Source organism: Vigna radiata, chromosome 7 (assembly GCF_000741045.1).
Source record: "Vigna radiata var. radiata cultivar VC1973A chromosome 7, Vradiata_ver6, whole genome shotgun sequence".
Taxonomy (NCBI): domain Eukaryota; kingdom Viridiplantae; phylum Streptophyta; class Magnoliopsida; order Fabales; family Fabaceae; genus Vigna; species Vigna radiata.
In genome coordinates, this window is record NC_028357.1 from 34,678,980 (window position 1) to 34,695,611 (window position 16,632).

The 16,632-nt window shown below is 30.7% G+C and overlaps 1 protein-coding gene across 2 annotated transcripts; it reads left to right on the forward strand.

Annotated features, from left to right (window-relative positions):
• The first annotated feature begins 2,409 nt into the window (after nt 1-2,409).
• Nucleotides 2,410-7,061, forward strand: LOC106768530 (programmed cell death protein 4). 2 transcript variants are annotated; one of them, XM_014653724.2, is made up of 4 exons: nt 2,410-2,549; nt 2,994-3,253; nt 4,555-4,649; nt 4,884-7,061. In XM_014653724.2, the coding sequence occupies exons 2-4, from the start codon at nt 3,034-3,036 to the stop codon at nt 6,675-6,677; spliced, it is 2,109 nt and encodes a 702-aa protein (XP_014509210.1). In that variant the 5' UTR covers nt 2,410-2,549; nt 2,994-3,033; the 3' UTR covers nt 6,678-7,061. The 2 variants fall into 2 exon arrangements, with proteins under 2 accessions (XP_014509210.1, XP_014509209.1); XM_014653723.2 differs by having other exon boundaries at nt 2,417-2,549; nt 3,005-3,253.
• The last annotated feature ends 9,571 nt before the right edge of the window (nt 7,062-16,632 follow it).

Genomic DNA, 16,632 nt, shown 5'->3' on the forward strand with positions numbered 1-16,632 from the left:
AAACTTGTCTAAACTCTTAGCTTAAATTTCGACCAAGGCCAACTTATCTCAACCTCTAGCTTAGGCCAACTAATCTCAACCTTTGGTCATACTGACTTAGCTTAATATTTGGTTTTTAATTCTAAGTAATTTTTTATTGGTTAACATGCGTTTAATTTTATCATTAATAATGTGGTTCATTTCCTTTACAATCTCTTTAATAATTTTTCTCAAACATGATGTCAAGGCTCCTTACTATAATGTTAAGAAAAACTCATTTGTTCATATGGTTATCTAGTGTAATACATTTTAATAATCTATTTGTTTCTCTTTTTAATGCTTGTACGAAAATGTTTAAATACATCAAGTACCTCGTCTTTATATTTGAAACAAAAACGTAAGCTTTTCTAAAATTGTTATAAATAAAAGTGACAAAATAAAAAACAATAAATAATTGATTTAGCATTCATAGTACAAACATCAATATAAATTAAATCCAAGATACTTCGTCTTCTAAAATAAGTGTGAAAATAAATTTTATGTTACTTATTAATAAGATAATTGTAACCCCTCAAAATTTATAATGTAATATTTTAAAAAATATTAAAATTGTATTATTTATGAATTATATGAATCACTATTTTTATTTTAATAAAAAAAATCAAAATTTATTAATTAATTATTTAATTTTCAAATATATGTATGTATACGTTAACTACTTCATTAATTAATTAACAAAAACAAATAAATAAATAAAATTAATTAATTAAATTAATTTCAAAAATAAGAATATTAAATTACTAACTAAAATAATAATAATAATAATGATTAATTAAATATAAATTATTAATTTGTAATAAAAAGGAAGGGAATTAGATGCTTATATGTTTATATATAAACGTAATCAAATAAAAACGTGTAAGTTATAACAATTAAAAAAGAAAAGTAAACAAAAAAATTGCAATAATAAATATTGAAGTTATGCAAAGACTTAAAAGGAGGAGGAAAAGAAGAAATGGAGGAAATAATGGAAAAGAAAGCAAAAAGAGAGAAGGGAAAGAGAAAAAAAAAAGAAAGAGAATTTGGATTGGATAATTTGGAGTATCTTATACATTATTAATAGTTGTTACGTTAAGAGTGAGAAATCATCCTATATATTTTATTTATTTATTTTATAGCTATTCTATCCATATTTATTTTATTTATATATTTATATTTAATAATGCAATAACATTATTCGTCAATAGAATCACACAAGTCTTTACAAAATATAAAATCTTTTGTATAAGATTTTCCATTATAAATAATTAATAAAATCCAATAAATAGTTCTTTAAACATCATCACTACCTTCCATCTTTAAAACACAATACAAAGCTTCTAATTGAAGCTTTGATATTAGTTGTTGAAAAAATGACACAAAATAACAAGTGAAAATAAAATCTAAATCAATTATTCCTTATTTAAATAATATACAAAATAAATAAACACAACATTTTTTTAATGTAAAAACACTAAATAGAAAAAATTATGAAATATATCACTAATAATAATTAATATCTTTTTTTTGAACTTTCAAGAATCATGAGAATGGAACAACCCAGGTTACGTGACAGAGTTTTAACATTCCGAAACCGAGACTTGAACAGAGGGAAGTAGGTTGAATTTACCGGTCCAACTGTATTATCAAAACCAGAGTATGATTATGAAAACGTTTAGCTTAGCTTAGCCAGTTGCAACGTATCTATATAGAAATAAAGTGATACATGTTTAAAAGATAGATAAGCCGATTATTCTCCAAGTCGGAAAAATTAATCACAGAAGATCATATCCACATTTTGATATTAGCTAAGGATGGAAAATCTAAAATGTAAGGTACTTGTAATAATAATAATAATAATAATTTATTAGCATTTTTATAAATATATTAATTAATTAATTAATTGATATGTGTAAAGAGTTTAGAAGCTAAAAGCATGTGAGAAGAAGATTCGTTACAAAAACGGCATGAATAGATTTGTGCGTATGGTAGTAGAACACGACTCTGTGAAAACAAAATGCATAAAATGGATGTGGTCGGAGCAGAGTAGGTTAGGGTTAATAATAAGAATAGGAAAGTGGGAAAGAAGAGAGTGAGGGCACATAATTTAGATTGGCATTAGCCTGTAGAGGAAGCGCCACGTGTAAACAGAACAGAACAACAATAGTTGAATAGAAAAGGCCCAAACCCAAAAACCTCGCCCACTGGTGACGTGTACAGGTAATCGTAGCCTCCCTATATAACCCTTCTCTTTTCCGACCCATTCTTTTTCGTTCTCATCCATTTCTCTCCTCTTCTTGCGTCTCACTTTCCACCGATTCACTTCTACACACTCACTCACTCTCTCCGATTACACCACCGCGCCGCGTCGCCGTTTAGGGTTTCTTCTCCCAACCTCGCTCCTCTCTGGATCTTACTCACTTCGCCTCCTACGTTTCGATTCGCAAAATCCGGTTGCTTCTCCTGTCTTGGCTCGAGATCCGGGCCAAGAACAGAAGAATCCGATTCCTGTTTGCACTTTGCAGTTACTGGTTCGTCTTCTTTACTTGTTTATCTTTCTATTTTTTTCGTTTTTGTTTCCGTTTTTTTTATTTATTTGATTTGCTATTGCTTTTCTCATGTGATTCATTGGCATGCTTATGTTTGGTATATTTTGTATTGAAAGTAAAACGAGACGCTCTGTTTGTTTGGCGTTGATATTGTTAAGTGACGCTTGGCGAAGACGGAAATGCTTTATGATTACGGATGTGTGTGTGTGTGTGTTTTTTCTTTTTTCTATCCGTCATTATTTCTTGCAGTTTATAATAAATAAGTTGGAGTTAATCGAGAATATTCGATATTTCGTATTTGGTTATGTGCATTGTTTCGTTGTTTAGTTGAGAGTGGTTTTCAATTCGTTGCGAAATTGCCGTAGTTTTGAACTGAAGCGCGCTTAGTGTATCGTTGTGAAGTGATGGGATTAACTGGTGAAATAGCATCTCTATAGGTTTGGCTTGTTTTTGGATCTTTGTTTAAATGGCTTCGAACGAGGGGTTTCTGACGGACGGGCAGAGGGAACTGCTAAAAATTGCGAGCCAAAATGCTGAGAATCTGTCTTCGTCTCCAAAATCCCCGTCGACCTTGATTTCCGACCATCATGTGAAAGCCCCAGCTGGTGGTAAGGCACAAACCTCTGGGATAGCTGTGAGGCATGTGCGTCGGTCACACTCAGGGAAGTATGGGCGGGTGAAGAAAGGTGAGTTAATGTCCTTTACATGTTTTGTTTTGAGTGGAATAACATGCTATGTGTATCACGGGTACGCTTGCTCTGTTGAGTTAATTACATCATATATAGGCTCAGACTTTTGAATATTTACTCAGGAAAAAAGGTCAACAGGTCTGGGTTTTTGAATTATTTGTGGGATTAGCTTGTTTCAGATATGATTAATTTTTAATTTTTTGATGCTGCGCATGTTTATTTTTTGTTGGCTAATACTTAATTGTTTGCTAGTCCTTGTTAAAAAATTTTAATTATGGCTGTAGGTTGGTAAGGTATTAATTTTATAAGTATTAGGGACTAGCTGCTGTGGTTTAGCCTTCCTTATGGGGGCCGATTGACAGAAGAAAGTTTTTTTGAACTTTATGCACTAATTTTAAAAGTGAGGTGCCTCGTTGACTATTATGTTACTTGCTTCCAGGATGCCAGTCTTATATATTGTGAGGAGACATGAATGCAACTCAACAATAAAATATCATTAGATTTTAACATTGAATAAATATATTGCACTTACATTCAAATGTTACTAAATTCCTCCTACATTTATCTATTTCATCTTATTTTGATAAACTTTTGTATATCTTGTGCTTTTTATTCATATCTTAAGCTTTTGATATACACTCTAATACAAACTACAAAATCATGAGCTGGAGCTTCTGAAATAAAGAGAGACTTTCACAATTTTTTAATTTTAGAATAAATTACAGCCAATGATACTTGTGTTTAAAAATGGGTTTTGCTGGTATCTTCGTCTTGATATAATTATTTCCTTTCCCTTCTGCAGAATTTGGGGCTGATCTCATTTTACTTCTGTTAATTAAAATTTCCAACAGCACTGGCCTCAACTATCTAATCAGCTTATAGTTTTACTTGTTTGGATTATGCTTACTTTTAGAAATTTATCATTTTCCCCGGATTTCTTGGGAATTTTTTTAGGGAGAAAAGTATTACTTTCGTAGAAATAAGTTTTCCCTGACATTCAGTAATATCTTTGGTATGAACAGCATTACAAAATGTTACATATATTGACTTTCATTATCTAATTAAAAAGAAAAGTGGTCTACATGAAATTACCAAGTGAACTCTTTTTGTAGTTCTGACTGATGGTTTTAGTTTTTTCTTTTAATTTTGTGTTGAAGGTCATGGTATCAGTTGGTGATTTGAGCCTTTCCTTGCTTGCAGCTTTCTTTTGCAGTATCAATATCTGATGATAGAATCTTCTTTTGGGTTTATTATGGTCTTCATTTGGTAATTTAATTCTCTTTATCTTGGGGATGCAGATGGTGCTGGTGGTAAGGGCACTTGGGGGAAATTGCTTGATACTGATGTTGTTTCTCACATAGATCGGAATGATCCAAATTATGACAGCGGCGAGGTAAACTTCTTTCTATATTTTGTTGGTTGTTTGTGACAACATTTATGATGCATGGAAATTTGATAAATGCTTGTAGTAGTAGAACTTTAGTTCCCTCATTCGTTTTTCATAAATTTCTTTTAAACTGTATTTGCTTCCTGCTTTACTTTTTCCAATTTTTGCATGGATATTACCAATGGATTGCATAAATAAGCTCACAACACAAATTGGTTTACAAACTCTTACTATTTACAGGAACCCTATCAACTAGTTGGATCTACTGTTACTGACCCCTTGGATGAATTCAAGAAAGCAGTGGTATCCATCATAGAGGAATATTTCAGTAATGGGGATGTGGAATTGGCAGCATCGGACCTCAGAGAACTTGGCTCAAGTGAATATTATCCATACTTCATTAAACGCCTTGTGTCCTTGGCAATGGACAGACACGATAAGGAGAAAGAAATGGCTTCTGTTCTACTTTCTGCATTGTATGCTGATGTCATCAGCCCTGCACAGATCAGGGATGGGTTTTTTATTCTTCTCGAATCTGCTGATGATCTTGCTGTGGATATACTGGATGCAGTTGATATCCTTGCATTATTCTTGGCACGGGCTGTTGTTGATGACATTCTTCCTCCAGCCTTTCTTGCCAGGGCAATGAAGGCTCTTCCAGAGTCTTCCAAGGGAGTTCAGGTAATCCAGACTGCTGAAAAGAGTTATCTCTCAGCTCCACACCATGCAGAGCTTGTGGAAAGGCGATGGGGTGGTAGCACTCATATAACTGTTGAAGAAGTGAAGAAGAAGATAACTGATTTACTTAGAGAATATGTGGATAGTGGTGACACATTGGAAGCCTGTAGGTGCATACGTGAGTTGGGGGTTTCATTCTTCCATCATGAGGTTGTTAAGAGGGCTTTGGTACTTGCCATGGAGATTCGTTCAGCAGAACCTCTAATGTTAAAATTATTAAAAGAAGCAGCAGAAGAAGGACTTGTTAGTTCCAGCCAAATGGTGAAGGGTTTTTCTCGTTTAGCAGAATCCCTAGATGATCTTGCTCTTGATATTCCATCAGCTAAGGCACTGTTTCAGTCATTTGTCCCCAGGGCAATATCCGAGGGATGGCTTGATGCTTCACTTAGCAAACCTGCAACTGAAGATGGTGAAATACAAGTTGAAGACGAGGAGGTGAGGAAGTACAAAAAGGAATGTGTAACTATGATTCATGAGTATTTTCTTTCTGATGACATCCCTGAACTGATTCGAAGTCTTGAAGATCTTGGTGCTCCTGAATATAACCCGATATTTTTGAAGAGGTTAATTACTCTGGCTATGGACCGAAAGAACAGAGAAAAGGAAATGGCATCTGTACTTCTATCTGCACTTCACATAGAGATATTCTCAACTGAGGATATAGTTAATGGTTTTGTTATGCTTCTGGAAACTGCGGAAGATACAGCACTGGATATACTGGACGCTTCAAATGAGCTTGCTCTGTTTTTGGCTCGGGCTGTTATTGACGATGTATTGGCCCCGCTGAATTTGGAAGAAATTGGCAGCAGGTTGCCACCAAAATGCAGCGGTAGTGAAACTGTGCGTATGGCTCGGTCACTCATAGCTGCTCGTCATGCTGGAGAGAGGCTATTGAGATGCTGGGGTGGAGGCACGGGATGGGCCGTGGAGGATGCGAAGGACAAGATCATGAAGCTCTTGGAAGAGTACGAAAGTGGAGGGGTTGTCAGTGAAGCTTGCCAATGTATCCGTGACCTAGGAATGCCTTTCTTTAACCACGAGGTAGTGAAGAAAGCATTGATTATGGCCATGGAGAAAAAAAATGATCGAATGCTAGATCTGCTGCAGGAGTGCTATAGTGAGGGCCTGATCACCATTAATCAGATGACTAAAGGTTTCACCCGAATAAAGGATGGTCTTGATGATCTGGCTCTGGACATTCCAAACGCAAAGGAGAAATTTGGCTTCTACGTGGAGCATGCTCAGTCGAAGGGCTGGCTTCTACCATCATTTGACTCGCCTACTTCAGATGCCTAATTAATCATCCCGGGCACCAGCTTTTGAGGACGTTTGTGTCTTGTTGTTTCTCTCTTGTATGTTGTCCTTTAGCTCCCCACTGATTAGTGAGTTTGGGTGATGGATAAATTTGGGACACTTGGACTTCTTCTGGTAATCCTTTTTTAATGTTCTTTTTACTTACTCTTTTCCCTCCCAAATCATCTCACCGACAGAGTTACTTGTTATCTCAGCCATTGTATAAAGTTGGTCTTATTACATTAACAGTTCCTTAGGATGATGATGATGATGCATCAAGAGGTATTTTAGAAGGGCATATATTGTATTTTTCAGCATCGATCTCGTTTTTTCATGTAGTCAAATCTTCGGCTATTGCATCGTGGCGGTATAAATTGTGTTTAAATTGATTTTTGTCCAAAATGATTGTAGGACTGCATCAGTAAATAAGTTATTAAAGTATGTTATTTTTCTTTAGACACAAGATATTAGAAGAGGGACTTTCGCAGAACAATCAAAATTAATTCTATTACGTAATTATTAAAATCGATTTTTGTTTTGTATCTATTCATGTCTCATTATAATGCTAACGATCCTGTAGGTATACAATAATGCAATTAATGTTTTAGTAAGCAGCTATCAATGTACCAATGCGGCTATTATGTCACTATCACCGATCAGAATAGAATTTCTTTGGGAAAGACATCTTGAGACATTCCTACTCTTTGACCTTAAACATGGAGGAAAAGTTAAAACATTAAATTCTTAATAAGCGCTATGAAAGACCCTTAACACATTCCTGGTCTTACGATGGAATCATTTTCACCAACACTTTACGAAAAAAGCTTGTTCAATATATTTCAAGACTTGTTATAAAATTATGATTCGAATATTAATTAGTTTAATTTCATTAATTGTAACCTTAGAGTTATAATTTCATTTTTAAAAGAACTTTTAAATTCCAAAGTTATAATTCTAATCTCCAGTTTCTTTCTTTTGTGCATAAGGTGTACTTATTTGTAATTGGCCTTATTTTAAATCGTAACTGTTTCTTACGGCATATAAATAGGAATTTTATTAAATTGTCCTATCAGGCGGCTACGTCAAATAATAATATTTAATTTCATTGAGGGATAAATAGAAGCATTTGGAAAAAGAGAGAGACTATGACTGTGTTGTAGGATAAGAGACTCATTTCAGTCCCTTCGTCATCATGCGTGACAGTGAACCAACCTACCTTCATTATTAGTCGTTATTTATTACATTACAGTTCGTAGCAAGTTTTTTCATTTAGAATAAGCGTTGTCATGATTTGATACTCAAGAAAAATAAAGTAGAAACACAAGTTGTACAGGAAAATGGAAAATTGATTATTGAAAGAGATAGAAATAACACACCACTTTTCAAATGGAATCTCAATTGATAAGTATAAGAGTAAAACACTCTCAAAACACTCTAACTTAAACCAGAAATTCCATTTGCGTTTAAACAATCAAGTCTAAGTTTATAAAAGAGTTCAACCCATATAATTTTAAGTGTGAACACGAGAGTAATGATAATATCTAAGTTGTGTTTGTTTTGGGATACTACTATTAAAGTCAACTTGTGATTATGATACATTTGCAAATACGTCACATGTTTGTTTTGGAATATTTGAAACGAAAATTTGCGAGCGAGGGAAAGAGTTCAAATCCACATATAGAGATGAAATGTGGAATAATGTATTATGCAACTTTTAGTGAAGATGAAATTATCTTTCACTTTAATTTAATTTAAGATAAGGATGATGAGAGAATGAATGAGAATTAGAATCGATGAAAAAAAAAACACACAATCTTGACTATCTAAGATAGAGAAAGAATCGATCTTAGTATATTGTGATTGGTATGGAATTGATCATGAAGATGTAGAATCAATTCCAAACACATTAAATAATGAGTGGAATTGATTTTAAATATTATATAAGGACTCGAAAAATCAATTATAACTATTAAAAAAAATCAGAATCAATTTATACTGAATAAATTTTTTTGTAATATTAGAATCACTTCTATTATAACGAAATTCATTTCTTATGAACTTAAACGAGAATATGATTTTTACACACAAAATAAAACAATTATACAATTTATCTGAGATTGTAATAATTCTAAGATGATTATCCACTATAAAAAAATTGTTATAAGTATTTACATACAAATTTTAATCATAATGTAAAATATGTATTACATACAAATCATAAAAAGCAAGTTATAAATAGATTTTATTTATCGATATAGCGAAAATTTTACTTAAAGATAGAATCCGTATGTGAGAAACTAAAATCCATATGTAATTTCAAGTATTACATATCACCATTTTATATATGAATATTATTTTACAACATACAGATTTTTGAAATTACATATAAATTTTGGTAGTAGATAACGATGATTTTTCTTGTTGTAATTATATATTATAATAATAATAATAATAATTTTTATTATAAATATGATTATCTTCTTTCTATAGACATTTGAAATTTCAATTTTACCCTTTATAATATAATTATTTTAATTAATTTTTTAATGATAATTGTTATTTTGAATTATTTTTTGATAAAATTATCATAAATTTCATTTTTTTTTACTTTTTTTCGTTTTTTCATCATATTGTTATTCCAATATCTCTTTCTTAAAATATTATTAATATTAATGATAATAAAAATAATTCTATTAATAATAATATTAATAATAATAACATTAATATTAATAATTGCAATTAATATTAATAATAACAGATTATAATTATATTAATATTAATACTAAAAATAATTTTAATAATAATATAAAATAAATTATTTAAGATAATGTATTTGAAATTTATTCTTATAACTTTTTTCATAAATTTTAATTTTATTTTTCTAATTTTAATTTTTTTTTATTATAAACAACAAATTCAAATTTATTTTAACGTAATTCCCATCACTTATATTTAAATTTATATTACATTTTTATATAAAAAGTAAATTAGTAATAATTTATTTTTATCAAATAAAATATTTCTTTGATTTATACATCCATCACATTATTCATAAACTGAGCTTTTATTTTAAATCTCTTTCTCTATTCCTTTAAATCTCTTAACCTAAACAACCACACAATCCTCTCTTCATCTTTTTGAATATATTTATTCCCTCTCTTCAAATTTATTCTCTAATCCGTAAATATCACATTTTTATCTCATTAATACGATGATTGGTATAATTAATTTGATTAATGGTTATTTCTTAATTATGTACATAGACCATCCTTAAAAAATCAATAAACATAGATAATTTCTTAATTTAGAAAAGAAAAAAATAATAAAGTAATAACAACCTTCACATATTGGATGTAACATATTCAAGCGGGTACATAAAATATGTGTTTTTGGAAGTAAAATGTTAGAGGTTTTTCTTTTTCATGTAATGTTTTTCTCTCATTAATTTTGTCAAATACACTATCAAAACATGCAATATGAATATAATTATAATCATTACATGCATTTAAAGTAATATGTGAAGATACTTCCAATTATTTTAAAAGTGACATAAGGAAAGTTATTTTAATATATGTGTTTCTTTATCTTTATTAGGGGTGGACAAATAGAATTCAACTACACTGTATTACTAAAATCTGTAATAACTAAAAATTAATTTGTCTAAACTAGATTGAATTGTAAGACAGTTCAGACAAATTGAACTAAACTGGTTTTTTTTTTTTATAAAACTGCACTGAATTGAACTGAACTATACTAAATTGTACTAAATTACAATATAAACTGAACTGAATTACTAACTATACTAATTTTAAACTGAATTGTACTAATCTTAAATTGAATTGTACTAGTTTTTAAACTGAATAATATAATAATACATGTTTTTTTTAATTGAATTTTATTTTAATATTTATTTTATCTTATTCATAAGTATCTTACAAATTAATTTTTTAATTATTTGATATTATAGTTTTCTATTTTATTTATATTTCTTATATTATTATATGTTTATGGAAATTATTTATTTTTTATTTTTTATTTTTTTATTTTATATTTATTTTGTCATGAATATTATTTTACTTTTATATTTATTTTTTTAATTTTTTATTTATATTTTTTTGTTTTATATGTATATATAACTTATTTTATCTTTTTATCTACTTATTTTATTTTAAAATAATTTTTTATTTATATTTGTTTTGTTGCCTCATAAAATTGTTTTATTAATCAATTATTTATTATTTATATTTCATTATGTAAAATTAAACTAATATTTATTAATTATTATAATATAATAAAAGATCATACTAGAAAAGTTACTCTTAGTAAACGTTTGTTAATTTTTTTGTCATTTGATATTTCTATAATATTAACTATAATATTACTATTTTTTAATGATATTTCATTATATAGTTATTTAATAAAATTTAACGTTAAAAAATATTTTTAGTTTTAGTATCATTTAAAAATAATAATATTGATATTTATTTTAAAGTAAGTTGATTTTTAAAATAAATAGTTATTTTAGTGTGTACTCTTACATACATTTTAATATCATTAAAAAAAAATTTAACATATATTTACATATTCAATAATATGTTAAATAATATAATATGTTTAAACTATTATTTTTTATATATAGTCTTTTTTTCTTTTATGATTTCTATTACTTAATCATTTAATAAAGTTAGATATAAAAAATATATTTTATTTTTATTACTTAAAATATTATTATTTTAAAAGTAATATGTGTTTATCGATAAAATACTATTATTTAATTTTTTATGTGAATGATTTCTTTTATTAATATTTTGTTATTAGATAAAGTTTTCTTGATAAGACGAAACAGTTGAACGGGGATTAGATAAGAGGAAAGAGTAGATACAGTTCTCACAGTTAAGTGAACTGAAACTGTGATAAGTTCAATTTTAAAAAACTGAATCATAAAATAGTATAGTACAGATCAGTTATTTTTGCCCGGTCCTAATGTTTATATTTCTCCTTTATTGTAATTTTAGAATATTTATAATTTTTTTAACAATCTTAAAATATTTTATAACATCTGAAATTTACATGTTTTATTTCTTATCAAATTCCTTTGTCTCATGAAAGTTTTAGAACTTTATTTTTTAATTTTTTTTTTCTGTCATGGTTTTTTATTTATTCTCTTTTTCTTTATTTTTAATAGGTTTAAACCCTTTAATTGTTCTTATTTTTGGGGCGGTTTCCCAATTTAATCCTCTTCTTATTAAAATTTTTAATTGGGTCCTCATAAGAGCTAATTTCGATCAATTAAGTCCTTTCTGTTAAATTTAATTAACAGAGTGAACTTTTTGTACAACAGGGAGGATGAACTGTTCATTTCTGTAAAGGTGACGATTTCGTTTTTAGTGTTGAAACGTGGCATGGATCAGAGATGAAATGTGAAATTATTTAAAATGTAATATTTTAAAATAAGGTAGTTCTGAACATGATTTAGAGATTTAGGGTTAAATGAAATTGAATTTATGATTTAGAGATTTAGGGTTAAATGAAATTGAATTTGGGATTCAATTTCGAGTACAAATCTGAGAGGAGAGTGCATCAGAAGCCTCTTTCATCTCAGCCTCCCCTACCCTTTGTCATCTCGGCCTCCCCCAAACTCCTTGATCCTGTGAAACAACTTCAAAGCCCGCTCGCCCAACCCATCTCTCTTGTAAGAGTTCAAAACGCATGTGAACAAGCCCTCAGAGCAGGGCACGCCTTCGATTTTCATCTGCTGAAGGAGATAGTGAATGTTGTCGATTTCGACATTGCTGCTTCCGAGTTTCTCGATCATGATGTGGTAGGTTAAAGGCGTGTGCTTGAAGGCCTTGGAAGTGACCACATGTTGGAAGTATTGGAGAGCACGCGTGACGTCAGACTCGCGGTGCAACGCTTGGGCGACGTGGGGCTCGGGTGTGGGGGATGAGGGTGGTGGCTCGAGGTGGCCCGTGGGGAGCACGAAGGGGATTGACGGTTTGCGATGTTTTAGTAAGAGGCAATAACCGTCTTTCAAGTACATTGTATGTTTTTCAGGTTAATGAAATCGAAGGAACCATAGAGAACATAATGCAAACTTGTGACTAGAGACACTATCGCGACTGCGTTTTTATGGCAGGGAATCTTAGAGAAGTGAAGCACCCGTTGTTACTCTCTTACTGCACCTTTTTCCTTTCATTTGAATATCTTTATTTAATGCAAATATACTTTTTATTCTTAAATTCAATCCCAAATTCAATTTCATTTAACCCTAAATCATATTTCATAACTACCTTATTTTAAATTATTACATTTTAAATAATTCCATGTGTCATCTCTAATTCATGTCACGTTTCAACACTAAAAACGCCACCTTTACAAAAATGAACAACTCATCCTCCTTGTTGTTCAAAAAGTTCACTCTGTTAACTAAATTTAACGGAAATGGCTTAATTGATCGAAATTAGCTCTGGTCAGTACCCAATTGGAAATTTTAATAAAAAGGGGCGCCCAAAAATAGGGACAACTAAAGGGTTTAAACCTTTTTAATATATTTATGTGAAACCATGTTTAAATCGTATTTAATATATTTTTTTTTGTTAAATATGTACCATGTCCTAATTATAATTTTGCACAAATTACTGAAAGTAAAAATACTTTTTAAAAATGAATGATTATTGTGAGAATTTATAAAATAAAGTTTAAAGTAGATATATATATTAAAATAATGAGATCGAGTGATTTATTTTTAAATAATCTTATAATATAAATAGAATTTTATAAACTCTCTGACTTCTCTCTACTCTTTCTCACTATTGGGTTATCTATTCGACGACCAGGAAGTGCCTAAACGATCCTGGCGTTGAGGGATACAATTCCTACCGATCAATTTCCTGGTTTGAGTCGGTAAGTTTGTTTCCCTCTTTCTTCTCAAGTTCTTGAACCTTGATCATGCAATGATTTCTGTTTGCATGTGTTAAGTAGCCTTTCCCTTTAATTCTTAACTTCAATTAGGTTTTGAGGTTGGTCTCCTATCACCAATCAGTGAGTTGTATGTTTTTGTATAATTTCCTTGCAGTGCAAGCATCAATCGGGGTTTTCTAGAGCAGTGTTGTATTTCTCTAAGGTAAGAGAAGCTAGTTAATTACTTTTAATTGAAGTATCTGGTGTAAGTTTGATAGTATACGAGTATTAAACTGTTTGAATGAAAATGTTGTTTGATATTAGTGATAATTGAGTTAATTGGGTAATATTGATGATTTGTGTGATGATGTATGATGTAAAATTGTTTGAATCTGTGTGCATGCATGTTTGAGATGTGGAAATTATGTTGAGGAAGTGTTTGATACGGATTGTATGGTTGGAAGAAAAAGGGTAATCTTGGTTGTAGGTTAATTGGTTCATATTTGAGATGTTGATAAGGAAACAGTGAGAAATGGTTGGTGTATTGTTTTGTTGCAGTTGGTCTTGGTTAGGAGTTGTTTTGGATCATAATTAAGTGTCAAAATGGGAGGAAATCTGTTATAAGAGGGTATGAGGTTGTATAAACATAGTTTACATTAGTTTAGGACTTGTTGTTAGGAAGTGAAGTAGTTAAAATGAGAATTATGGATTAGAGGATCAAATGGTCAGTTGTAATAGCTTCGTTAAGTCATTGTGACTTGTGAGAACTACTTATTTGATTAAATATGTGACAAAAGTGGTAGATTGATATTCGGGTTTATAAGTTGGCGTTTTGGAGGTTTTGAAGTGGAATAGGGCTAGAAAACTCTTTAGATTGATGTTAGTAAGGGTTAAGAACACTTGTTCAAGTCTAATTAGGTGTATAACACAATTTAGAAGGGTTAGAAGTTGAGAAAAATAGTTGGAATTGGTAAACTTGGTATAGGATAATTTTGCAAATTTTGTTCTGCAGGTAGGTAATCTATCTGATGACTTTCCTTCAGTGAATGGGTTCGCTAAGCGAATGGTTGAGGTCTAGGATCACTGTCAGTTTTATTCACTCAGCGAATAGTCCAAATTTTAGTTTGCCATTTTCTTCCATGTTCTTGATGGGTTTGAATGATGTTTTGATTCATTATGTACTATGTATGAATGTGTATGGAATTATAAGAGTATCAAAGATATGAATGTTGATTCAAAGTGAACGAAAGTATGATTTCAAGGTGGTATAAGTAAGTTTCAAAGTGAAATCTCTCGATGAGATACAATTATGTTTCGACTGAATAGAGGGAGCTCAGTATTGGAGGATATCCTAAAACTCCAATGATCTTTCATTTTCAAATATAAAGGATTGATTCATGTGGTGAGACTAGTGGGAGGTCCTACTGTAGGCGCTACTTGGAGGTCTGTTGCGCGGTAACAGACTGACCTTGTGTGTGTGGTAGGGTGAAACCCATGGCAATGACTTTGCAAAGTAGTAGAGGCCACCACAAGTGCACAACCCGCCATAGCTCGGTATTCATTCTAAGTCCGAACGGTTAGAGTCAGTGTAGTGTCATGCATAAAGGGTTTGCAATGTGAATGAACTTGTATGATTGTATGGAATATAGTTAATGAATATATGATTTTCTCTTTTATTTAAACTAGCTTACCCTATTATTTGTATTTGTGTTTGTGTTTTGTATGTGATGTGTTATTTTCTTTGCAATGATCATCTTGTGAGTGTGAGCAGAGGGAGACGAGGTTTCCCCAGAACAGACATTAAATGGAGATGATGCAGCTTTTTAGATTATTTCTATTCATAATGTAGATAGTTTTGAACTAATTGTATACAAAATTTAAATCCTATGGTTATTTTAGATAACTGTAAAGTTAAAGCTTTACATTATATTGGATAATTGTTATATTTATCATAACTTTGACTAGGGATGACAACGGGTCGGGTCGGGCACAGATAGTGCCTACCTGCAACCCGACCCGCCGGATAAAATTCTACCTGCTACCCGACCCGCTATCCGCCGGGTACCCATTTAAAAAATACTCACTGGTATTTTAAAACCCGCGAGTACCCGTAGATACCTGCAAAAAATAAAAAAAATATTTTATACATTTTAAAATAAAATTTAAATAAAATTACAATATATATATATATATATATATATATATATATAATATTTTATAAATTAAATATAAATTAAAATTTAATTTTTATTAAATTTAACTTAATAAAATAAAATAAAATTTAATTTATAATTAAATTTAATAAAAAATATATAATTTTTTTTTTCGGGTAACGGGTACCCATGGGTCGGGTAGTATACTACCGACTCGTTTAGAAGCAGGTACTAAAATATCCACTACCCGTTATCCGCTGGGAGTAAATATCTGCGGGTAGTAACTACCCACCACGGATTTTACCCGCGGATAGAGCCGTCAAAATGGGTCACAACCCGCGAGCTAACCCGGCCCGTCACGGGTTCGGGCCGGGTTGAGTTTGAAAAATACAACCCAATTATATACGAATCAGATTTCAACCCGGCTCATTTAGACCCGGCTCATGCGGGTTGAACCCGTGGTGAGCCGGGTTAACCCACCTACCTAATTTTATTTTTTTTAATTTATTATTTTATTTATGAAACCCTAAAAAATAAAATACTTTCTTCACTCATTATACCAAAAAAGTAATCTCTGCTCTTACAGTACTTGCTCTCATTTGACGGTGCTCTCACCCTCACTTCACTGAAATTCTTCAAGGAGCATGCAAAACACCCTTTCTTTTTTCTTCTCTTTTCTCCACATTTTTGTTTTCTCACTTCTTTTTCTTTTTTTTTCAAAAACCCTATAATGACAAAAATAGGGGTTTGCGAATTTGTTTTTTGTTCTGGGGATTTTGAAGAAATGGAATGATTTTTTCATGTTCTAACATACTTGTATCAGATTTTGTTCATTTTATTTAAACAATTTGAGTATACATTATTTGAACAAGCTCTTTTTGATATCTTTGAATTTGGGAAATTAT

Coding starts and splice junctions, on each gene's coding strand:
- LOC106768530 (XM_014653724.2), top strand. CDS start 3,034: ATGGCTTCGAACGAGGGGTTTCTGACGGACGGGCAGAGGGAACTGCTA. Junction 3,254..4,554: donor GTATGGGCGGGTGAAGAAAG/GTGAGTTAATGT, acceptor TTGGGGATGCAG/ATGGTGCTGGTGGTAAGGGC. Junction 4,650..4,883: donor CAAATTATGACAGCGGCGAG/GTAAACTTCTTT, acceptor TACTATTTACAG/GAACCCTATCAACTAGTTGG.